At 48.9% G+C, this 24178-nt stretch overlaps 1 protein-coding gene and 1 pseudogene across 1 annotated transcript in view; one reads left to right on the forward strand and one right to left on the reverse strand.

Moving 5' to 3' along the window:
* Positions 1-24178, reverse strand: part of Chaf1a (chromatin assembly factor 1 subunit A) — a 29705-nt gene that overhangs the window by 1138 nt on the left and 4389 nt on the right. The window contains exons 3-13 of the mRNA XM_090340796.1: positions 23163-24034; positions 13188-13244; positions 11229-11416; positions 10040-10100; positions 9640-9708; positions 7155-7387; positions 6603-6771; positions 6413-6493; positions 6026-6118; positions 4114-4369; positions 3071-3528 (exon numbers count right to left, since the gene is read on the reverse strand). Of these exons, the coding sequence (XP_090196922.1) occupies positions 3071-3528; positions 4114-4369; positions 6026-6118; positions 6413-6493; positions 6603-6771; positions 7155-7387; positions 9640-9708; positions 10040-10100; positions 11229-11416; positions 13188-13244; positions 23163-24034 (2537 nt within the window). The remainder of the gene's footprint in view (positions 1-3070; positions 3529-4113; positions 4370-6025; positions 6119-6412; positions 6494-6602; positions 6772-7154; positions 7388-9639; positions 9709-10039; positions 10101-11228; positions 11417-13187; positions 13245-23162; positions 24035-24178) is intronic.
* On the forward strand, positions 14108-14564 carry LOC150068702 (ragulator complex protein LAMTOR3-like; annotated as a pseudogene).

Below are 24178 nucleotides of genomic sequence, written 5' to 3' on the forward strand. Positions count from 1 at the left end.
CCTGGGTCTGATTCCTCAGCACCACAGAAAAAGCCAGAAGTGGTGCTGTGGCTCAAGTGGTAGAGCACTAAGGGCAGTGCTCTGGCCCTGAGTTCAAGCCCTAGGACTGGGAAAAAAAAAAAAGCTCTGGGTTTCTAGTTTGAAAGAAACTGACAAAACATCTTCTGAACATCTGCTTTGAGCAAGTCCAGTCTTCCTGGTGGCCCATCTCTCTGCCACCCTGATAGCTTCTCCTGTCTGATCTCCACTCAGACCAGTTGTATCCAGGCAGCTGCAGAGACCAGAGTCTTGATTATCAGCCTGTCCCAGTCCCAGCAGGGCAGGAGTGAAATCCCATGGTGCTCCTGCAGCCAGTCCATCACAGGAACCACCCTAAGAGGGTGGCTTTCTTTAAGACCTTCTTTTTTTTTTGCAGGGCCTGGGGATTCAACTCTGATTGTTGTCCTTAACTTTTGTGCTCAGGAATGGCACTGTACTATTTGAGCCAGAACTCCACTTTCAGCTACTTGTGGACACTTGGAGGTAAGAGATTCATGTACTTTCTAACCTTCAGATCTCAGCTTCCTGAGTACAGGATTACAGATTTGAGCCACAGGAACCTGGCTCTCAAACTTTTTTTTTCTTGAAAGTTGTGGGGCTTGAATCCAGGGCCTGAGCACTGTTCTTAAGACTTTTCTCAAGGCTAGAGCTCTACTACTTGAGCCACAGCACTACTTCCAGCTTTTTTCTATGTATGTGGTACTGAGGAATTGAACTCGAGTTTTTGTGCATGCTAGGCAAGCACTCTACCAGTAGGCCAAACTCCCCGGCCCCTGTTTTTAAATTCTTCCACACAAATGTTTGCCTCAGGGGCGTGCTGGTGGTGAGAACCTAGAATCCTAGCTCATTGGGAGGCTGAGACAGTGGAATCAGGTGAGATTTGAGGCCATCCAGGGCAAAAAGGCACAAGTGAGACCCACCCCCTGATCTCAACCAATAAAAAGCTGGGTATGGTAACACCCCTGTCATCCCTGTATGTCAGAAGCATAAAGAGGAGGATAACAGTCCAGGCAAGCCTAGGCACATATGTAAGACCCTATGTAAGAAATAATTAGGACAAATAGGGCTGGGGGTTATGGCTCAAGTAGTAAGACACAAGGACCTGAGTTAAAGTACCACTTAAAAAAAAAACAAAAAAAAAAAAACCAAACAGCCAGTCAACAAACATAACGACAGTACACAAACAGGCTTCCTAGCCTCTCAGGCAAGCTAGGTAGGCTTCCTGCTCGCAGTCCTGTCAGCTCCCAGGGTGGAGTCCCACATGGGCTCTGGGTAGAGGCAACGTTGGGCCTGGGAACAGAGATGGCACCCATCTCCAGGACAGAGCCCACAACCACTTATCGTATCCATTAGCCACATCCCCAATGGCAAGGCAAACAAGCAAAGGATTGCTGTGGCTCGCTAGGGAGGACAGGTGGAAGCAGACATCCTTTTCCACTGAGCATAGCACACTCCTTCTGCACACTATGCAGAGTGCAGCGCCCTGTGTTGAAACCACGGGCTGTGACTGCCACTTTCCCATCACTACTGCCCCTGCTGAATGCAGAGGCAAGAACGAGAGACACCAGCGGGACTAACATCTACTGTTATCTTACTTTGTTTTTGAGATGTGATTTCACTGCTACCTAGGCTGGTCAGGACTCCCGGGCTCCTCTAATCCTTTTGCCTCAGTCTCTAGAGATGCTGGAGTCACAGACACCAGCTGCTATACTGGCCTGGTGCTGGAACGCAGGGGCTTGCACTTGCTAGTCAGGTGCTCTGTTGCTTGAGGCCCTGTTGGTATCACTTGGTCACTGGAGGCACCTTAGGGCTGAAAGCTGGACTGAGACTTTATTAAAGGAGAACAGAAATGGAGGAAGCCCAGCCCACAAGCCAATCCCAGAACAGCCTTCCTCAAGGGAGCAGATTGGCAGCTGCACTGGATGCCACACCCCAAGCCACTCCCATGTACAAAGGACTGGGTACCCAGGCCTCATTCCCTCATTGGCTAGCCAAGACCACCTCTCCAGCTCTGTGGATGCCTCGCAGAGGGCAGAGGCTATGAGGCGGTAGGTGCAGGGTCCATAGGAAGGCACAGGACACAGATGTCTTCAGGGACCTGAGAACCAGGGGCAGTGCTGTTTGTGCAGTGTTCAGCTTTGATTCTCTGGGGGCAGATCTCAGGCTGGGTCTTTTCACAAATCAGACAGTAGCACCAGGGCCCGACAATGCCTGTTTTCACTGCCAGCCCCAGGACAGGGACAAGCCCCAAGCTGTGATGTTGTAAAGGGTGGCACCATGAGGCTTTCACCGAGGCTCTACATTGCTGAACCCTCACAAGGCTTCTGGGAAGCCCCAATGTGCACAGCTAAAATCGCACCTGTTCCTGTCCACTAGGCCTGGACTCCTTACACCAGGTAGCAATTCACTCTGGCTATGGCAGCATCTTTTCTGGAGGCTGGATGTGACAGGAGGATAGGGGACCTCTAGACAATGGTCTATGACCATTGCACTGTGGACTGTGAACCAATGGACCATAACTTGGTCTATGACAAATGACCATGCTCCAGAGCAAGCCTGAGGGCACAAAGGTGACACCATGTTTGGATGCCAAGCACAATCATGTCTTTGTCCTTAGCTTATCTCTACCCAGACAACAGCTGGGTGCATTCTAATGATGGGGAAAAAGGCAATGAGGTGGTTCTTAAGCTAGGGGACACTGTGTGCACAGGCCAGGGATGCTGGGGACAGACTCATAGCACTCAGAGCGAGGGGCTTCCTCTGTCCCGAGTGTCTCAGTTCCGGTGTGCAGCAGCGAGATGCCGGGCACCATTTCTGTGCACCTTGTACCTCTGCAGACTCTGGAAGGCCACAGAACTCCAGGCCAAGGTTAGGTGGTGGTGCTCATGCCGCCACAGTGAACAGCAGGCACACATAGCCCCACGTGGCCACCAGACAGCCAATCAGCATGCCCATGTGTCTGGGCGCTGCTTCCTCTCAAGCTTACTGGAGTCTCAGACAGCGCTGGGGTGCGTGGGGGCCCCGGGCTCACCTGGCCGTCATGCCTGCGTTTCTTCATGAACTGCGTGATGCACATGCTGCCCGCAGACTTCCGCTTCAGTGACATGGGCGGGCCGGGGACGCTGCCACTGTCCTCTCGGGACGCCGTGGGCACCATGGTGACATAACTCCACTGGCACGGCACAGGCAGGTGCTCCAGGTCGAAGCTCTTCAGCACCTGTTCGTGGACGTACCAGCACATTCTGAAGTCCGGCCTCTTCTCGTACACTGAGTTCTCGGAGATGAGCCGCTTTAGACAAGCTTTGGAGGGCACAGTGGCGGCCTCCTCGGTGGAGCCAGGGCTCGGAGGGTGGGAAGAAGTAGGGCTGGGGGGGCTGGGGGCGCCCCCGGGACTCAGCAGGCCACGGCGGCAGTGCTCCTGGAACTCTCGAATGATCACCTTGCTTCCGTTTACGTTGCCATGCAGCAGCGGGAGCAGCTGGGCCAGGACTGGCGGGACAGGGGGACAGGGAAACCTTGAGACCCTCAGGACACACACCCACAGCCTGGACAATTTGGGGTCACACACAGCCAGCTTTAGGGGGTAGACAAGCCAGGGCCATGCGTGCCCAAGAAATGGTCTTATGATCCAGTAGGCTACAAGGCCAGCACTGCTGAGCTGCCATAACCACCAAAACTGGCTCTTGCTCAGCCACCAGCTGCTAGTCATTGGAAAACCTGGTAAGTACAGTGGGGAGATGTCACCCCTTCATGGAGGCAAGCATTCTGTGCTGGGTCTGGCTGGTGGGGAATGGTGCAACTGGTCACTCCAGTACTCCGGACGCCCAGGGTCAGAGAATCCATGTCCGGGGCTGGGTGAGTGTACAGCGAGACCTCTTGAGACTGGGGTGTACCTCAGTGGCAGTGGACATGCTTAGTGCAGGTCAGGCCCTGGGTTCCATCCCCAGGGAATGAAGTGAGCCAGGACAGGATGATACAGGAGTGGGGTGAACAGGGCCCGCCCTCACTGTTGTGGCTGTACAGCTCAGGTGAGTCCATCTGCCCTGGCCACCCAAGGCCTAAAGCCCCACTCACTCTGCTGGTCTCTCTTCTCCCGTTTGGAAGCCTTGGGCGTCCGCTCCTCCTCGGGGGGCGTGGTGTCCAGCCGGCATGCCGTGAACTGCTGCAGCAGTTTCAGCTCCGTGCTGGCGCAGGCACCGTCAGCTGCCCACACGCAGCCCACCTTGATGGGCTGCAGGACGCGGAATCGCTTGCCCTTGGCTAGGTACTCATCCCACTCCTTGGCCTTCAGCTTCTGCCGCACCTTGTGGTTCTCTGGGTCGGCGCACTCCTGCAGGTTGTGGACAAGTTTGTCCAGGGACTCTGCTTCTAGATGGCCTGGTCTACACCTGACCAGGTACTTCTAGTCAAGTCCATTCCTGCTGCCCTCTGACTAATGCACCCCACCAAACAAGGCCACTTTTTAAGCAAGGGTCATCTGGGAAGCACTAGGACATATGTCCTTTACATCTGAACCCAGGAGTCCTATGGGGCCTCCTAGACACTGCACCTGACAACCTCCAAAGCCGAGTCTCTGACATTAGAAAACAGTGGGTGGGGCTGGGAGTTTGGCCTAGTAGTAGAGTGCTTGCCTAGCATGCACAAAGACCCAGGTTCGATTCCTCGGTACCACACACGTAGCAAAAAGCCAGAAGTGGTGCTGTGGCTCAAGTGGTAGAGCCCTAGCCTTGAGAAAATCAAGGGACAGTGCTCAGGCCCTGAGCCCAAGCCCAGGACTGGCAAAAAAAAAAAAAAAAAAAAAAAAAAAAGAAAAGAAAAGAAAACAGCGGGTGGTAAGAAACATGCAGGGATTCAGAGAATCATTTGGAATTATCCGAAGTGAGAATGTCACAAATGTAGTGGACAAAAAAAAATTCCAGTTAGGGGCCGGGAGTTTGGCCTAGTGGTAGCGTGCTTGCCTAGCATGCACGAAGACCTGGGCTTGATTCCTCGGTACCACATACATAGATGCTCAGGCCCTGAGCTCAAGCCCAGGAATGAAGAAAAAAAAAAAAAAAAAAAAAAAAAAAATCCCAGGGCCAGGAGTTTGGCCTAGTGGTTAAAGTGCTTGCCTAGCATGCACGAAGACCCAGGTTCGATTCCTTGGTACCACATATATAGAAAAAAAGCCGGAAGTGGTGCTGAGGCTCAAGTGGTAGACCTCTGGCCTTGAGAAAGTCCAAGGACAGTGCTCAGGCCCTGAGATCATGCCCAGGACTGGCAAAAAAAGAAAAGAAAAAAAAAATCCCAGTTAGTTAGGAAACAGAAACAGAAGGATGGAAGTGGGAGGCCAAATCAGGCACCCTCCCCACCAAAAAGTTAGTGAGACCCTATCTTAATGAAGTCAACAAAGCTGGGGAAGGCGGTGCACACTCTATGATCCTAGCTTCGCTGGGTGGAGAGATGGAGAATCTCCTTGAGCCTGGCCCAAGCAAAAATGTGAGCTTCCATCTGTGTCTTTTTGGTGTGGCACATTGATTCTAGGGTTTGAACTCAGGGACTAAGTGATGTCCCTGATCTTTTGCTCAAGGCTAGTGCTCTATCACTTGGCCCACAATTCTACTTTCCTGAGCTTCTGAAAAACAACCAAAACACAAAGGAAGTGGTTCAAATGGGCAGGGTATCTGTGGACCTAGTAAGTGCAAAACCCAGAGTTCAAATAGTAGCGCGTGCACGTGCACGCGCGCGCGCACACACACACACACACACACATGAAGAAATAAAAATAAAGAAACGTCACATTAGCACAAGACTGGAGTGTATAGTTTGCACTAAAGATTGAGGACACCTCTCTGGGAATACCCTCACCACCCCACTTCTGCACACGCACCTCTTTGTTTAGCATCCTCTACTGTACTGGGTGTATCCTGCTGCAGTCAGGACTTACTGTCAAGAGGCTACAGAGCGCCCAGCCCCAGGTGAGTGCTCTGAAGCCTCCCACCCTCACCTCAGTCACGCCTTCATCTTCAGACAGGTACCCGTGGGGCACAAAAAAGCCATCATCCTCATCTTCATCTTCACCCACTTCATCATCATCATCCTTGAGAGAAAAAGAAGTAACTGAACACGCATGGGGACTGCAATGGAGGCTTCATGTTGGGGCTGAGGATAGATTCCCCAGAGAGGCTGCCCAGGGCGGTCCTGGGCTCCAGCCCCAGCATGGAAAAAAAGCAAAGCAGCAGATGCAGTCTGGGACATGGCCAGGGGGAGGGGCAGATGCAGACACATGAAGCTTGGGTGCTCATGGGAAATGGGCACCTGGATATTAACTTCTGGGTGGGGTTGGCTTTGTGGTGGTGTGCCTGCTCAGCCTGGGCTTGTGGCGTATTCTTACCCCTTCGCTGTGGGACAGAGACTCCCCGGGCTCCTCCTCCTCCCACTCCTCATCGCTGTCCACCTCGTAGTCAAGATGATTCTGCAGAAGAGATGCAATGTGGGTTACGGAGGCAGGGCAAGGCTAGCATGTCCAAGGAACGGGAGATGAGCGTGAGGAAAGTGGGAGGAAGAGACCTGCAGGACCTCACCTTGTCTTGGGCCCAGGGATGCCGTGGCCGAATGATTGCCGTCTTCTTATTCCACGTGCCCCAGTATGCTGGCCGATGATTCTCGGAGAACTGCAGGAGCTTCATACGACCAAACTTCCTTCGCTCAGGCACGCCATCGACCTTGCTGCTCTCCACGACCATGACGTCACTGAGGGTGGGCTGAGCTCAGGAATGCCCTTCCTCTGCCACCCATCTTCCCCCGCCCTCATTGCCTGCTCTGCCCACAGGCCACAGGGCAGGTCAGATGGGCCACCCTACACAGTAGTACTGTCCCCGAAGTACGAAGCACACAGCCAAACTGTGAGGATACAGCATAGAGAGCCAGGAAGGTGCAGCTAGACTGCCTTAGAGCCTTAGTGGGTAGGGCTGTGGGACAGGAAATTCATCCTAGAAGAGGGGATGATGGGAGACCACAAGGCTCATGGGCAAGAGCCTGGCACTAGCAGACCAGAACCAGAATGTTGGGGGAGAGGAGAGTGCTGCTGCTCTGCTCCCTGGGGCTCTGACTCTTCCTCTGGAAGAGGCTCTAACCTGCTGAAGGAGTCCGAGTCTTCGGTGTGGCTGTGAACTCGGGTGGGTCCTGACCTGAGGGGCTGGCGGCCTTTCAGCTCCTTCAGGAAGCAGAAGTTCCCGCTTTGCTGCTGGAGGAGCTGGTCTAACCGATCGCAGAGGTCGGGGTCGAAGGCTACCCGGCACCGAGGGGCAAGGATCATGTGCTCTTTAATTTCAAAGGGGGCAAACTTCCCACAGTAGCCGGCCAGGGTCTGAAACACAAAGGCTGAGTGGGCATGAAGGGCACGGACACACCAGGAACACCTGGCAGAGCACAGAGACACAGGGCCAGGAGTGGAGGTCAAAGGCAATGACTCAAATGGGCAGGCACACACATCTGTCACCCAGCAGTCAGGAGTGAAAGCAGAGGCTCATAATCCAGGTAGACTAGAATACACAGGGAGACCCTAGGGATAAATCACTCTTCCGTTTCTCCTGGGTATGCAAGTGTGCAGCCAAGGCCTGAGCACAATGGTCGAGGTCAAGGTCACTATTCAAATACATGATAATTATATATCAGGTCTCATTTCTCAGCCTTACCTGAGTGTCAGTTCTGATAGATCTGCACCCTTCTTTCTGACCCATTAAGCCGTAAATGTGTCAAGGCTGACAGCACTGGAAGACAGTGCTGGGGACAGGAGAAAAGGGCACTGCTGTGCTATGTACAGGAAGCCATCTTTACGCTCAGGAGAAAAACAGACCTGATGCCCTAGTGGCAGTCATACTCATAGAATCCTCAGGAAATGTTAAAAACTTGAGAACTCAAGCCAGGCTTTGCAGGACAAGCAAATCTGAGCCAAGCACCAGCAGAAAGCCGCATGACAGAGGTCCGGAGACAAGTCAACAGAACGGACAAGTGAAGTCCACAGTCCCTGCCCTGGGTACAACACATTTTGGCAAGGCCAAGCCAAATGTCAAATTGAAAACTAAGATTTTTGTTTCTTAGTTTGGTCAAAAAAACAAAAACAAAAAACAACCCATACATACATAAAATAATATATATAGAATGAAGGGCACCCCAGCTGGGCACGGTGGCTCATGCCTGTCATCCAAACTACTCAGGAGGCTGAGATCTGAGGATCGCGTTTCAAAGCCAGCCCGGGAACTAACCACTAAAAAACTGGAAGTGGTCCTAAGGCTCAAGGGGTAGCCTTGAGCTGATGAGCTCAAGGACAGGGCTGACACCCAGAGTCCAAGCCCTATGACTTATCCAAAAAATAAAAGAAAAAAGAAGGGAACCCCAAGGATGGGGCAATGAAAGACCTCTTCTTGACCTGTCTTACTATTTCTGGATGACTCTATATGTTCTACCTCATATGTGGTGTGAAAAAGTACACGTCTGTAGGATGATAGGAGGAGGGCACAGAGTAAGTAGAAGGTAAACTGAAAAACTCAGGGGTATTGGAGGGAGAGAGGGAGGGAAATGGGAAGGAGGGAAGAAACGAACCCCTGATACTAAGCAACAGGAAGGAAAGGGCATATTACCAGATTAGAAAGAAATAATTTTGCCAGTAATGTTCTAAGAGGGCCAGGTATTTGGCCTAGTGGTAGAGTGCTTGCCTAGCATGCATGAAGATCCGGGTTTGATTCCTCAGCACCTCATACACAGAAAAAGCCAGAAGTGGTGCTGTGGCTCAAATGGTATACAGTGCTAGTCTTGAGAAAACCCAAGGACTAGCCACAAAAAAAAAAAAAAAGTTAAACCCTTTCCTATGTAAAATCTGAATTCTTTGTATTTTATATTATTCATAAGCTTTGTAAATCAGAATGATGATGGTTACCAGTGTGAATGCAAAAAAAAGAAAGACACGAGAGGGCCGTGAGTATGGCCTACTGGTAGTGCTTGCCTAGCATGCATGATACTCTGGGTGCAATTCCTCAGTGCCACACACAGAGAAAGTGGTGGAAGTGGTGCTGTGGCTTAAGTGGTAGAGTGCTAGCCTTGAGACAGCTCAAGAACTGTGTCCAGGCCTTGAGTTCAAGCCCCAGGACTGGCAAAATAAGTAAGATTGACTGTAGACCCACCAACTCTACCCCCATGCGTGGGTGTCCAGGAGCAGTAAAGGAGTGAAGGCCACCCTTGCACACATGGGGCAAGGGAAATAGTGCCAGTCCGGAGGTGAGGGCCTCCAGAGACTGCTTCTATGCTGGGGCTAAGCTGGCCCCAGCGACATCACATTCTCAGGTCGGCCTGTGGCTCTTACCTGTTCATCCCCCTCTACATCCTACCCACGTCGGCCTCTAAAAATAGCATGTGCGGAAGGACCCTTTTCTTATCTTTGGGACAAAGTGGAAGCCCAGCCATTGACCCTCCATATTTTAGCCTACGTTTGTATGTGTGGGGAGGCCAGAAGCTTCATCTTAAGGAAAAAGCAGCAAGCTGACAGAAGACACCTCTCACTTGTAAGAGCAGAAAGACCCCAGAAAGTACACATAGAGGAAGGGAAAGGTGGAGGCTACGCACCTTGGGGGCCTGTGGAATCTTTGGTTTCTGGAAGAACCTGGTGATTTCAGCCTTCTCGGCCTTGATGCGCTGGGACAGAGGAAGGGAAGGGGAAGACAGGAGTGGCCTTCAATCACAGTCTAATCCTCCAGAAGGGAACCCCAGGATTGTGAGGAAACACATTATTTTGGTTTTATTTCCTAAGGCCACCTGCCCATAAGAGGGAGGGCTAGTGGGCCTCAAGATATCGTTCCTATGGACAGCAGTGGACAGATGTGTCATGGTCCAGTATGTAAACAGGCTCAGCAGCTGCTGGGTGACGCCCCTGGCTCCCTAAGACAGAACAGGGGGTGGTGGCAAAGGAGGCAGAGCATTCTTTCTTGACTATGGCTCTCAGGTGGGGAGGGGCAAGCCGAATTACCTTTTCTTCTTCTCGTAACCGTTTCTCCTCCTCCTTCTTCCTCTTCTCCTCAAGCTTGGCCCTACAAGGGAAAAACTGAAGTCTGAGCCACCTCTGGGTTGAGGTTCGAGTAAGAAGTGTTGGGTGTGCTGATTGTCTGGGAAGCAGTGCTCTGCTTCCAATGGCTAGGAGTTAGCTTGATGTCCACTTTAAAAGTATGTAAAGAGGAAGCGGCACTGTAGCTCAGGGACAGGGCCCAGGCCCAGAGTTCAAGTCCCACGACTGACCAAAAAAAAAAATCTTGCCAGGCATAGTGGGTCATGCTACTCTGGAAGCTGAGATCTGAGGATCAAGGTTCAAAGCCAGCCCAGGGATCTTATCTCCAATTAACCACTAGAAAATTGGAAGTGGCGTTATGGCTCAGGGGTAGAGCCGTAGCCTTGAGCTGAAGAGCTCAGGGACAGTGTCCAGGCTCAGAGTTCAAGCCCCACTACTGATGTAGTGGAACAAAACAGTATGTAATAAGTATAAACAAGGAAAAATGAAAATCAAAATTATATAAATTTGTTTGGGAGAGAGGCAACTGAGACTTCAACTCAGGATCCTACACTCAGTACTCTACCTCTAGCTGGGCTTTCTTGGGGGTTAGAGACTGAGTCTTGTAGATTTTTTGTAGGTAAGCTGGTCTCAAACCAGCTAGGATTAGAGCCACCAGTCCTGGCCTCAATACGAATTTTTTTTTTGTGCCAGTCCTGGGCTTGAACTCAGGGCCTGAGCACTGTCTTTGGACTTTCTCAAGGCTAGAACTCTACCACTCGAGCCTCAGCACCATTTTTGGCCTTTTCTGTGTATGTGGTACCGAGGAATTGAACGCTGGTCTTCGTGCATGCTAGGCAAGCATCCTACCACTAGGCCAAACTCCCGGCCCTCAAAATGAAATTTTAATGGGAATTGGCACATAGAGAAATAAACAAATCTCAATTAGCCAGAGAGCTATCAGCACAAATAAAACCCACATTTGAAGGAAATCTGAAGGGTCTGGAGAAGCCTGGCATGGGGACCAAGAACAAAGAGCAACAAAGCTCCAAGATAATGACCACCCCTGCAGGCCATGAGGGCAAATGGACTGAAGGCGACTGTTGTTCTTTCTCTGTTCAATAGCAAAGGGGTTGAGGAGGCATCGTGGCCATGCTTGGCTTGGGGAACTCACTCCAGCGCTTCCTGTCTCTCTTTGCGCCTCTCTTCCTTGATCCTCTGCTTTTCTGCTTTCTCCTTCTCATCTTTCTCCCGTTTCTCTCGCCGTTCCTTTTCTTTCAGCTCTTTTTCTTCTTCTTTCTTCTTCTTAGCCTCTTCCTTGGCCCGCCGAGCCTCTTCCTTGAGCTTCTCCTTCTCTCTATCCTAGGACACAAGTCAACACTGGTCTTGCACATGCCCCCTGGGGCAGACCCAGTGCACAGATGCATGGAGGAGAGCCAACTCCAGATGTAATCTGTGGCTAGCAATGTGAAGCCCCAGGTCCCCCCCTACGGCAGGGTACCCTCTGTTACTCTCTCCCTTTCCTTTTTCTTTTGGTGGTACCAGGTATTTTTTGGTAGTACCAGTGATTCAAGTCAGAGACTCCAGCATGTTAGGTAGATGCACTCCCAGTTGAACCACACCTCTAGCATTTTCTGTTGGTTATTTTCAAGGTAGGGTCTTAACTTTGAGCCCAGGCTGGTCTGGGCTATAATCCTATTTTACTTCCTGAGTCTTTCTGGGTATGTGCTACTATACCCAGCTATCGGCTGGCCCCTGTGATCCCCTCATTTCCACTGATGCAATGAAGCATAAATTATAGGTATGTGCCACCATGCCCAGATGCACTTGAGTCTAAACGCAGGGCTTTATGCTTGCTAGACAGGTGCTATTAGCATACAAACTTACCCATAGTCCTTTTTGCTCTGGTTATTTTGGAAACAGGACTATATTCTTTTGTTTCCTTGCATGAGACATAATTAGCTGTTTCTCCTTCACTCAAGGTGTGGGTGTTTGGTGTTGGGTTAGGGGATAGGGATTCTCTGTGGCATTTGTGTAACAAGAAAGCCCTGCAAGCTCCCTTGTTGGTGGGCGTCACGAGAGCTGCCTAGACGGCTGTAGTGCCACCATCTCATTTACTATTGTTTCTTTGCTGTTATTTAATTACGTAGTTCTAGATTTGGCAGAGATGGGACATGAAACGGGACCTGGGTGCCCAGGAAATGACTGAATCCTAAGTGTCTGGTGAGTCCCCTGCCTCAGGGAAGATGCCCCTTCCCCACTGCACTGCTGTGTGTTCTTCACATGACAGTGCTTCTCACAATGGCATCCCACTGACTATTCAGTTGGGATGTAAGGTGTGACACCACAGGTCCCATGCGTAAAGTAACATCATAAATCTGCCTGACAGACCTCTGGTCTCTGTGTTGAGAAAGAGGATTGAATGTTTTATCTTGCCAAGAATGCTATAAGTCATGCCTGGTCAGGAAGGTACCTTGGGGGCAGGGGGAGGGATAGGACTGGGCTTAGCTGCAGGGCAGGGAGGAGTCTGATCTTTAGCTCCTCAATACCTCAATAAGGAATCCTGCAGAGATTACAGGAATGTCACACCATAGTTGTCATCTTGAGTTTTTTTTTCCTTTTTCTTCCAGTCCTGGGCTAGAGCTCAGGGCCTAAGCACTGTCCCTGAGCTTTCTCAAGACTAGAGCTCTATCACCTGAGCCACAGCACCACTTCTGGTTTCCTTTTCTATGTATGCAGTACCGAGAATTGAACCCGGGTCTTCCTGAATACTAGGCAAGCACTCTACCATTAGGCCAAATTCCCAGCCCCATCTTGAGTCTTTTTCTCCCCATGGATGATGCCCACCCCCGAAGCTGGCAGATGAATACTCCAGCTATTTCTGAGGAGATTTTAAGTTAGAGGAGACCCAAGCATCAAGGCAACAGTAATGATACTACTGCTAATAATAGCTTAGATAAGGCTCAGAGCTAAACCTGAGGGCTTGGCAAAGCAGAGAGCAAGGCAACCCTGAAACCCCATTACATAACATACAGATGTGGCTGTGGCAAAGGAGAGACAGGCCAGAAGAAGCCCAGAGCTCTGCTCCCTACAGGAGAAGTGCATAGTTAGTGTGTCAGGCAACACGCCTTACTCTTTGTAGTCTCATCTTGCTCTTCTCTGTAGAACCCTTGACGCATCTCTTGGTTATCTGAAATGAAAAACATTTTTTCTCTTGGTTATCTGAACTAAAAGACTTTTTCTTTTTTGGGGGGGAGGTCATGGGGCTTGAAATCTGGGCCTGGGTGTTGGTCCCTGAGCTCTTCAGCTCTTGACTATTACCCTACCCTTTGAGCCAGAGCACACTTCCAGTTTTCAGGTGGTTAATTAGAGGTAAGAGTCTCTTGGTCTTTAGTGCCCAGGCTGGCTTTGAACTAACTGTGATCCTCTCAGCCCCCTGAACAGCTAGGATTACAGGTGTGAGCTACTACACCTGGTGAAAGACATTTATTTATATTTTCACTTGGTCATGGGGCTTGAACTGGCCTGGGTGTTGTCCCTGAACTCTTCAGTTCAAGGCTACTGCCCTACCCTAGAGCCAAGCCCCACTTCCCCGCTTTCTACAGGTTAACTGGAGATAAGAGTCTCAGACCTTTTTTTGCCCAGCTGGCTTTGATCCTTGGCCCTTAGATCTTAGCCTCCTGAGTAGCTAGGATTACAGGTGTGAGCCACCACGTCTGACTGAAAGACATTTATTTTTTTAACTGTAGATGGTTTCAGTCACTTTCTTCCTTAGAGCCTGGGGAGGACCTTGCTGCTAAGAATGCCTTTGTAACATGGCACCAGTGGTTCCCACCTATAACCCCAGATACTCAGGAGGCTGAGATCTGAGGATCATGGTTTAAAGCTATGCCAGGCAGGAAAGTCCACAAGATACTATCTCCAATAAACTCCCCCCCCCCAAAAAGATGGAAGTTGGACTCGTCTGTTGCTTAAGTGCAGTAGGGATATTCCGGAATATTCTGGTGGCTGGGAAATCCAGGTGTGCAGCATGCGGGGGAAGAGGTGCTCATCATGGTGGATGACCTAAAGCGATTCCTGTATAAGAGGTTACCCTGCCTGGAGTGGTGGCTCATATCTGTAATCCTAGCTAGTCAGGAGGCTGAGATTTGAAGATCAAGGTTCAGCTCTTCAATTAACCGAAAGTGGAGTTGTGGTATTATTAAAATGGCCAATGATAATGCTCCTAAACATACATGGTTAGTGGCCTGGTTTCTTAAATACTTTTGTTCTTGCAACAGACCAAGGGACTTGGACTTTCTAAGAATAAAAGTATCATCTGTTACTGTAACTGTAACACCTACCAGGTAGTTCAATTCAATCTTCTGCCTCTCATGGTCAGTTTCATAGCCAGTAGCAATGTCAAACAGGACTAATTGTCAGCCTAGAAAAGGAACTTATTCCATTGTTTGAAGAATTGATCAAAGTTGTGGAATTTTCTAAATCTAATGGTAGTTTTGATGTACACTAACTTGTTATAAAAACACAAGTCAATCTAGTAATCTTTAGACCACAATTAATACTTTTCCCTATATGTATCCAAGACAGGGTCCTTTTCTACCTTATATTAAGAATCAGCCTTTAAGTGTAATTTATAGACAGATCAGGTATTACATTTACTTTGTAAGGTCTTTTCTTAGAGGTTTGAGGGTAATGGGGACAATCTAAAATGGTTCCCTGTCACAGCTCCTGTGGAGTTAGTGCAGTCACCAGATATGGATGGGATCCTATTCAGTGGATCAGAATCAAAATGGTGCATTGATTCATTTGAGCCCTTGAGTGCTCCCTATCCATGTTCCATGCTCAGCCACTGATGTAGCGCCGCTTTCTCTGGCTCAAAATAGGCCCCAAATTTACCAGGACCCAAGTTCAGTGGTGGGGAGATGAGATGGGGGAGTGGTCAGCTTGGCTGTGTTTTGGGGGCCTAGGCAGTGTGGAGAGGAGGGAAGGCAGGTAAAGGACTCCACCCAGGCTGCAAAGGCACAACCATCCCTCTTATTGTGAATAATGAGGACATGTTTTAAGTATGACTTGTTAATGAATCAGTATGTATAAATGATAGTTTTAGCCATTTTTTATATATGAGTCTAAAATGCTTGGAGATAGCACCCAGGCTTGGGTTCAAGCCTCAGGATCAATACATACACACAGGTGTGGCTCAGTCATGAGTGGTGGCCTAAGCATACTAAGACTTTGGGTTCTCTTTACAAACAACAAAAGTCTTTATAAAACAAACATTACAACCTTTCCCAGTAATTTGCTTATCCATAAACAAACCTGAAATTCAGAGTGGGGCCAGAGAGTTGATAAACTGCACATATATATGCTGTATCTGGAGTGCAGATAGGAGAGGAGCTGCGAAGTCAGATACAGAATGACAAACTCAGCACCAAGCCCTCCAGAAGCTAGGCTAGCTCGGGAGTAAAAGCCAAGGGCCCCAGGGCAGGGTGGCATTAGCAGAACACAGAGGACTAGGACGGGAACACCAGCCCACATACAGTTGCCTCTTGCACGGTTCCTAGGAGAAGCTGGCACTAGGGATAGGGGTCCACAGGGTCAGTTACACAGGATGGATCTGGGATGGGTCCCCGTGGTCTCTGGTCAACACTGCCTACCACAGCTTCGCCGTTTTCCCCATCTTGTGGTACGGAGGACGGAGCCTAGAGTTTTCTGTGTACTAGGCAAGTACTCATACACAGCCCATTCTCCTTTCTAGAATATGCAGAGAGAAAAGTCCCTTTGCCCCTTTGGGCAGAAATCTGCTTCAAAGCTGTGTTCTAGGTCACAGGATCTCCACCACCTAGCTTCAAGCCAGGCACAGGCTACAAGGAAGTAGCAGGACCTAGGGCTCCACAGGCTCCAATGGCCTGAAGGGCACAGATGCAATGGAGCCCAGAGGAGTTGACTGTTACATAGCCACTGTACTAGCAAAGCCTAGACTCCCCACAACAAAACTGCTGGGTAAAGAACAATGCAAGAACAGGTTCACACTGGAAGAGTCGCCACTCCTTGGATGTGAGGAGGCAGTGGGAGAGGAGGTGGAGCCGAATTGAGATGGGCATGAGTTGCAAAGGCCATGTTGTGTGTGCACCTGTGGGGGCGATGGGGGGGGGAGGGTACAGAGACAGACTAAGTTGCTGATATTTTCTGGAGCCTGACCTCCCTCCAGGCCAGGCCTTCAGCCAGAATGAAACCTCTAGATCACCACACCCCACAGCCAGCCTGGCAACAGAGCACTTTCTAGACTTAGCTTTAGGGGAGGACCAAGCCTAGACACGAATGAAGACCTGCGCTCTCCACAGTGCTGGCAGGAGCCCCACTGCCTCTGTTCCACCTTTGCTGGGGTGTGGTGGCACTAATGACAGCTCCAGGAATTCTCAAATGCGGTCACGTGTCTAGGGAACATGCAGTGCCTGCCAAGTCCCCACATACGACACCAAGGACACATGGAAGGCCACTTGGGGCAGAATGTGCATGGTGCATGCTCTTTCTGTTGCTGTCCCTTGTGTGGGACCCGGATGGTAATTTCCTAGAGGCCAGGTTTGCCCACACCTGCTGGGCAACAGGGACCATGCAAGTCTTCCACAATGCCTCTGAACTCAGGACACCATGGTCTGGTAGCCCCAAAGCTTTAGGCCAAGGCCCACAGGCTTCCCCTTCACAGTATAGTTACTGCTTCCCTGATGGGTCATGTGACCTTCTTGTGTAATGTAAATGTTATCTGCTTGCAACAGGGCCCAGTTCTGGAGCTGGCTCCCCAACCAATGTGCAGTCCAAGTTAGACATCTGGAGCTTGGCCAAACAGCAACCATCTACCCAGAGCCAGATACAGGATCCCAGAAGGAAGCTTGCATAAAAAGCAGCTGCCTGAGGCGGGGTGGCAAAACGGGCTCCATGGTGCCAGAGCAGAGATTCCTGTAGGCTGGGATTTCTAAGTCTAGGCAGGGAGCCACAGGGAAGGAGGGGGACGGTTGCCAGGGCAGTACTGCTTCAGAGAGAACTGAACAGCAGAGACTGGCCCAACCATACTGGAGTGTGAGGGGGCAGAAATGAATGCATGTTTCCTTGAGGTAGGAGGAGCTTGTTCTAACAGCCCATGGCAGCGTGCAGAGGGAAGGCACAATTGTCATGTTGTCAGGGGAAGCATGGAGACAACAGGACACCCACCAGTCAGGGAGTGGCAGGGCTCCCCGCCACACATTAAAAGCAGAATGTCCTTCACCCCCATCCCCCAAATACCCACACTTTGAGTGAAGGAGAAACATCTGATCATGTCTCATGCAAGAAAGCAAAAAGAATACAGTAAATTTCCCAGGCCAGGATGCAGAAAATATTAGACAGCACTTCATGGAAGACAGAAAGAGCCAAAAGAAGTTGTAATACTTTTCTTACTTTATCTTTGAAATGGGGTTGTGTTATGTTACTCAGGGTTCTCAAACTCCTGGATTCAGGCATCCTGACAGATATGTCACTGTGCTTGGAACATTAAAAAAAAAAGCTAATTAGAGCCACGTGTGGTGGCTCATGCTTGTAATGCTAGCTACTCAGGAGGTTGAGATCTGAGGATCTTGGTTCAAAGCCAGCCAGGGCACTAAAGAATGTGAGCCTCTTATCTCCAATTAACTACTAGAAAACCAGAAGTGGTGCTGTGGCTCAAGGGTAGGCTTGAGCTGAAGAGCTCAGGGACAGTGTCCGAGTTCAAGTCCTATCACGACCAAGAAAAAAAAAAAAAAGTTAACTGGTGTGTTAATATATGTATTTATTTGTACCAGTCCTGGGGCTTGAACCCAGGGCCTGTGTATAGTCCCTTTGTTTTTTCATTTAAGGCTGATGCTCTACCAGTTGAATCACAGTTCCACTTTGGGCTTTTTGATGGTTAATGGGAGATGAGTTTCACAGACTTTTCTGCACGGGCTTTGAATGGGATCTTCAAGAGTTCAACCTCCTAACGTAGCTAGGATGACATGGAGAACTTAATGCTCATTACAGTTGTCAATTAGTGTTTTGGAGCATTATTCCAGGGCTCCTGTGGACAGCAAAATCCAAACAATGCTCATCTCTCTTACTTAAAATGCCTTCGTGTTTACATAAGGTAGACCATGCGTGCCTTCTCCTATAATCCCGATCTGACTCCCCATCTCCTCTACATCACTCTAATGATGCAAATGCTGACACAATGAGGACACTGTGCAGTGACACTGTAGGGAATGACCCAAGGGAATGTCTGTGCAGACACATATTCAGGACACACTTCATTTGTGACTCATGGTCAGTTGATTACAAACAAGTGGACCTACTACAGATGGGGAGGAATGACTGCTAACTCAGTAATCCAGAGAACATTCCAGCAACCTGGTCTCAGGGGGCACAGAAGCAAGCAAAGGCCAGCAGTACAACTGCAACTGCATGGCTATTTATGGAATAATTACTCTTGTATCTCCAATAAAAGTGGCTAAAAAACAAACTTCAGTGTGAACAAACTTGACACTTCCCTACTAGGAGATGGAAAGCTGTAACCTAGGAAGAACTCTGGCTATTTAAAACACCTTTGGTTTATCTAGAACGTGGTCTTAAATCATTGTTTTCTATAGCGCTCAGTTTCCAGATCCTTGGAGGATTTGAACAATAACCTCAGTAAAACAAGCCCTCAGCTCTGTGGGAGGGGATGGCATGATAGCTTTTTATTAGTTTTTTTTTTGTGTGTGTATGCCAGTCCTGGGGGTGGAACTCAGGGCAGGGCGTGGGCGCTGCCTGAGTTGTTCTGTTCAAGGCTGGTGCAATTAATACCACTCGATCCACAGCTCCTCTTCTGGGATTTTTGGTGGGTAATTAAAGAGTCTCCAGAACTTTGGTCTCAAACTGCAATCCTCAGATCTTAGCCTCCTGAGCAGCCAAGAGTACAGGTGTGAGCTATAGATGCCTGGCATGGGATATGCATTTTTTTTTTTGACAACAAGCTCTTGTTTCCTTGTAATACAAGAAAAATAAAGCAAGAAAACTATAAACACAAGGAAACCTCAGCGCAGAGGACATACAGGCAAAGAAGGAGCAGGCCCCACGAGTGCCACATCCTTCATATAGGACAGTTGGCCACTTTCAGTACACTGCTACCTAGGAAGAAGACAGCCAGGATGGGAAAGTAGAGAATAAAATGAAATACTGGCTTTGAGTATGGCTTAGTGGTAGAGTGCTTGCCTAGAATACTACTCTCAGCCACAGCACCACTTCTGGTTTTTTTGGTGTCATAGCCTTGCTGGGGGCTGATGGTTCATGCCTGTAATGCTGTAACTCAAATGGAAGAGCCACAGCCTTGACCTGAAGAGCTCAGGGAAATACCCAGACCAAAAAAAAAAGTCATAGCCTCAGATTGCTTTGAACCACAATCCCCAGATCTCAGTACCTCCTGAGTAGCTAGGAAGCTAGGATGACAGGCCTGAGCCACCAGTGCCTAGGCATACAAACTTTTTCATGTCATGATTTCCTGGGACACATATCTAAGCACAACTTACACAGCATTCACACTGCAGTAGATATGTCATCAAGAGAGGGTTTAAAGTGCTTAAGAGTGTGAACATGGACCCCATGTAACTACTGTGCCATGTTACATAAGGGACTTGTACAACTGTAAGTTTCATCATAGTCTAGGATACTGGAAAATGGCTGCATCTTAAGTGTGTGTGTGTGTGTGTGTGTGTGTGTGTGTGTGTGTGTACACGTGACTGAGCATGACCAGAGTCTCCCCTGTTTTTTACCCCATATCATCCAGAAGCCTGATAATACTCCCTCTTTCTCATTCTTTGGGGGTACCTAACATCATGGGGTACCACGCCTACCCTTGGCAGCCAGGCCCACTGTGAGCAGCTATAGTAGTTTCTTACCAAGGCTCTGAACAGCCACCTGCAGTATTTGTAAATTATTCACAGAGCTATGATAATACTGCCTCCCTCCTAGGGCATTCTGTAACTTTTTTGAGAATGTATTCATATTAAGACATTCCATCTTCAATGCAAGATTTCCTAAACTGAAATATTTGGTGCACATTTGTATTAGAAATGTTTGGACCAGAGAAAGACTTTAAAAAGAGTTTCATGACTGGGCTCAACTACGTGACTCAGCTATGATGGAAGCATATTCCTGATCCTAATTTTGACTGGCTGCAATCTGTCACATGACAAAATAGTTCTGCAGGAGCATGAAAGAAAACCAAGTAATTAAAAGTATAGGACAAGATGGCTAACAAGAGTGAAGTTCTAAGACTGGGGGCTTGGCCTAGTGGTAGACCACTTGCTTAGCAAACAAACTGCCTGGTGTGGGATGGCACACCTGTAATTCCAGCACCAGAGAGCATGAGCATGATGCAGGAGGACTGTGTTCAGGGAAAACTGGGCTTTTTAATGAGACCTTGTCTTAAAGGGAAAAAAAAGTGGGAGACCTTCTCTGAAAAGAGAAAGGGGGAGGAGAGAAGAGGATTTTCCAGTCTTGACGGATAGTTTGTAAGTAAACCCAGAAGGCGAAAAGAAATCACTGAAAAAACTAAGCAGTTCTGTACAGATCAGAAACGACCAAACAATCAAGACTGGTGGTTTGTGATTTGATTTATCAGGAACAACACCAATTAAAAACATCCTATCTTGCTGGGCACCAGTGACTCACGCCTGTCATCCCAGCTACTCGGGAGGCTGAGATCTAAGAATTGAGGCTCAAAGCCAGCCCCAGAGCCCAGGCACAAAAATCTGAAATCCGTGAGACTCTTTTCTCCAATGAATCACCAGAAAACAGGAAGGGGCGCTGTGGCTCAAGTGGTAGGGCACTAGCCTTTATCTGAAGAGCTCAGGGACAGTGCTCAGGTACAGTGCCCAGGCAGAGGACCTATCTCAGGGTCCGATATTTACATACAAAGACCATCCCCCCTGCAACAATGGTTGGACAAAGGCCTCATAAGTACTGGGTTTGACCCCCAGGACTGCAAACCAAAATAAAACAATTCAAAGGTGAACAGACAAAACCTATAGAACCAAACAGTGCTTTGTGACTGTGGACTTTGGAAGTTTTATCCATGAGAACCTACCGCCAATTGACAGTTGACATTCACCACTGTGCAGATAGCTACTAATAAAGGCCGAGCACCACTGACCCACCAACAGAAACCCAAAATCCTCCAAAATCTGAAATCTCCTGGCCATCAAGAAGCCAGAAGTAGAGTTGTGGCTAGTGGTAGAACGCTAGCCTTGAACAAAAAAGCTAAGGAACAGTGCCCAAACTCCCGAGTTCAAGCTCTAATACTAGTATGCACACATCCTTCCCCAACATGACTTTAGACTTTAGCCTATCAAGATATTTCACTATGTACATACAAATATTCCAAAATCTTAAAACATTTCTGGTCCCAAGCATTTTGTATATGGGATCCTTATAGTATGACAGAAACAGATTTTTTTTTTGCCAGTCCTGGGGCTTGAACTCAGGGCCTGAGCATTATCCTTGGGCTTTCTCAAGGCTACCTACGAATCCAAGCCGGATTGTTGTGTGGCTGTACAGGGTTGCTTTTTAAAAAAAAATAAAATTCAGGGGTTGGGAGTTTGGCCTAGTGGTAGAGTGCTTGCCTACCATGCACAAAGACCCGGGTTCGATTCCTCAGTACTACATACATAGAAAAAAGCCAGAAATGGTGCTGAGGCTCAAGTGGTAGAGCTCCAGCCTTGAGAAAGTCCAAGGACAGTGCTCAGGCCCTGTGCTCAAGCCCAGGACTGGCAAAAAAAAAAAAAAAAAAAAAAAAAATTCAATACTTTGTGCTTTCCAGGCAGGGTACTCTACTGCTTGAAGCAACGCTTTTGCTTCTATTCTTTCTTTTTTAAAAATTTGTTTGCATAAATTAGTCATCCAAGGGTAAGGTGTTCTGGTTACTTTTTAAGATATAATCTGGCTTTTTGCCTCAGCTGGCCTGGACTGTGTTCTATTGCTATTTCCTGCTGTAGGTAGGATGACAGGTGCACTCCATATCACCCAACTTTTTTTTTCTGCCAGTCCTGGGCCTTGAACTCCGGGCTTGGACATTTTCTCAAGGATAGAGCTCTACCACTCAAGCCACAGCACCATTTCTGGCTTTTATCCCCCTATATATGTGGTACTGAGGAATTGAACCTGGGCACTCTACCACTAGACTGAACTCCTGGCCCTCACTCAACTTTTTTCTGTTGAGATGAACATTTTTTGCTTGACCTGCAATTCACTTAATTGCTGCCTCCTGAGCAGCAAGGATCCTAGGATGAGCCTCTAGTACCCAGCTTTTGGACCCAGCACTTTACTATGTCATCCAGGCTGCCCCTAAACCACCAGAGTGCTAAGATTATACATATGTACCATCACACCCAGCCAAAAGTACATCATTTAAATGTCAGCCTCCTGGGGTCTTTTATAATGGCTCCAGGTTTTTTATATTGCTCCAGTTCCAGCAGGGAAACTTTGAGATGGTAGCTAGCCAGAAGCTACACAAAAAGACTAACACAGAAAGACTTCTGTGTCAAAAGTCACCTGTGGCCCTGCTCTGGGCACTAACTAGAAAGGAAAGTACCTGCACTGGGTGTGGTGGCTCATGTCTGTAACCCTAGCTACACAGGAGGCTGAGATCTGAGGATCAAGGTCCAAAGCCTGGGCACAAAAGAACCTGAGACTTTTTTTTTTTTTTTGGGCCAATCCTGGGCTTAAGCTCAGGGCCTGAGCACTATCCTTGGATTTTTCTCAAGGCTAGAGCTCTACCACCTGAGCCTCAGCACCACTTCCAGCCTTTTCTAAGTATGTGGTACCAAGGAACCAAACCTGGGTCTTCGTATATGCTAGGCAAGCACTCTACCACTAGGCCAAACTCCTGGCCCCAGAACCCGAGACTCTTATCTCCTATTAACCTCTAGAAATCAGGGAGTGGGGCTGTGGCTCAAGGGTAGGGTGGTAGCCTTGAGCTGAAGAGCTCAGGGATAGCGCCCAGGCTGAGTTCAAGTCCCATGACCCACAAAAAAAAAAAAAGTATCCATGGCCTATCAGCATGTGAACAGGAGTTCTATGGAATACTTACTCTGCAGGTGGACGGTGTGGCGAGAGAGGCAGGACTGGTCTGGATGCCATGTTGTTTGTCAGGAGCCACTGGGCCCTCGGGAGAGCTGGTGGGAGAGGATGAACTCAGGGACGAGTGACTGAGGAGAGAGTCATCTTCAGGGCAGGATTCCAACACATCACTCTCTAAGATTCGGCTCTTGTCCAGGGGTGTAGTGGGAGGAGATGTGGATGGAGGAGGTTTCAAAGCTAAGATGTCCTGTAAGATCACCAGGGGCATCTTCCCCTTGAACAGGATGCCCTGGGCCTCATTCCAGCCGTCTAACTCTTTTTGGGGGCATGGTGGCAGATCCTCTGTCAGCTTGGGGGAGCTCGGTGGCAAGACTTCCTGGGAGCTGCCCTTTCCCTCTGGGTCTCCTGGGCTAGCAGGTGCCTCGATTTTACAAGGACTGTCTGAAAGGGGCTTTTTAGGAAACACCAACTCCTTATGAATAGCATTTACCTCTGATGGCCTCTGCTCATCTGTGCCTCCTCTGACCCCATTAACAGCTTCCATGGCGAGGGAGGCTTCAGGAAGGAGTTCATTATGGTCCATGGCATTGTCGATCTCGTCATTGGAATCCTCTGTCAAATCGATGATGACCACATTCTGGGCAATGCTGTTTTTGATTCTATTTCTTAAGAAGTTATCTAAAGGACCCTTCCCATTGACCAGTTTGGGTCTGAAGTCTAGGTCAGAAACCACATGACAGTCACTCTCCAAGCTATCCAATGAGGGTTCCAGATGGGGGACTTTGCCATCCACAGAAATGCGCTGAGTGTGTCTTAGGTCATCTGGCTCATCCTCTGCTTTCTCCTTGGGCACCAGATTTAGGCGTTTGAATGGCAGTCGGGCTGAATCAAACAGGGAAAAAAAGGACAGGACTTTCAGGAAACGTGTGAGAGAATAATTAATATATGAATAATTGGTGGGCTGGAAATTATCCACCTTGCTGGGTTTGGGGAAATTTTTTTTCCTAACCCAGTACTGGGGCTTGA

Source organism: Megascapheus bottae, chromosome 1 (genome assembly GCF_031878675.1).
Source record: "Megascapheus bottae isolate mThoBot1 chromosome 1, mThoBot2.hap1, whole genome shotgun sequence".
Classification (NCBI taxonomy): Eukaryota; Metazoa; Chordata; class Mammalia; order Rodentia; family Geomyidae; genus Megascapheus; species Megascapheus bottae.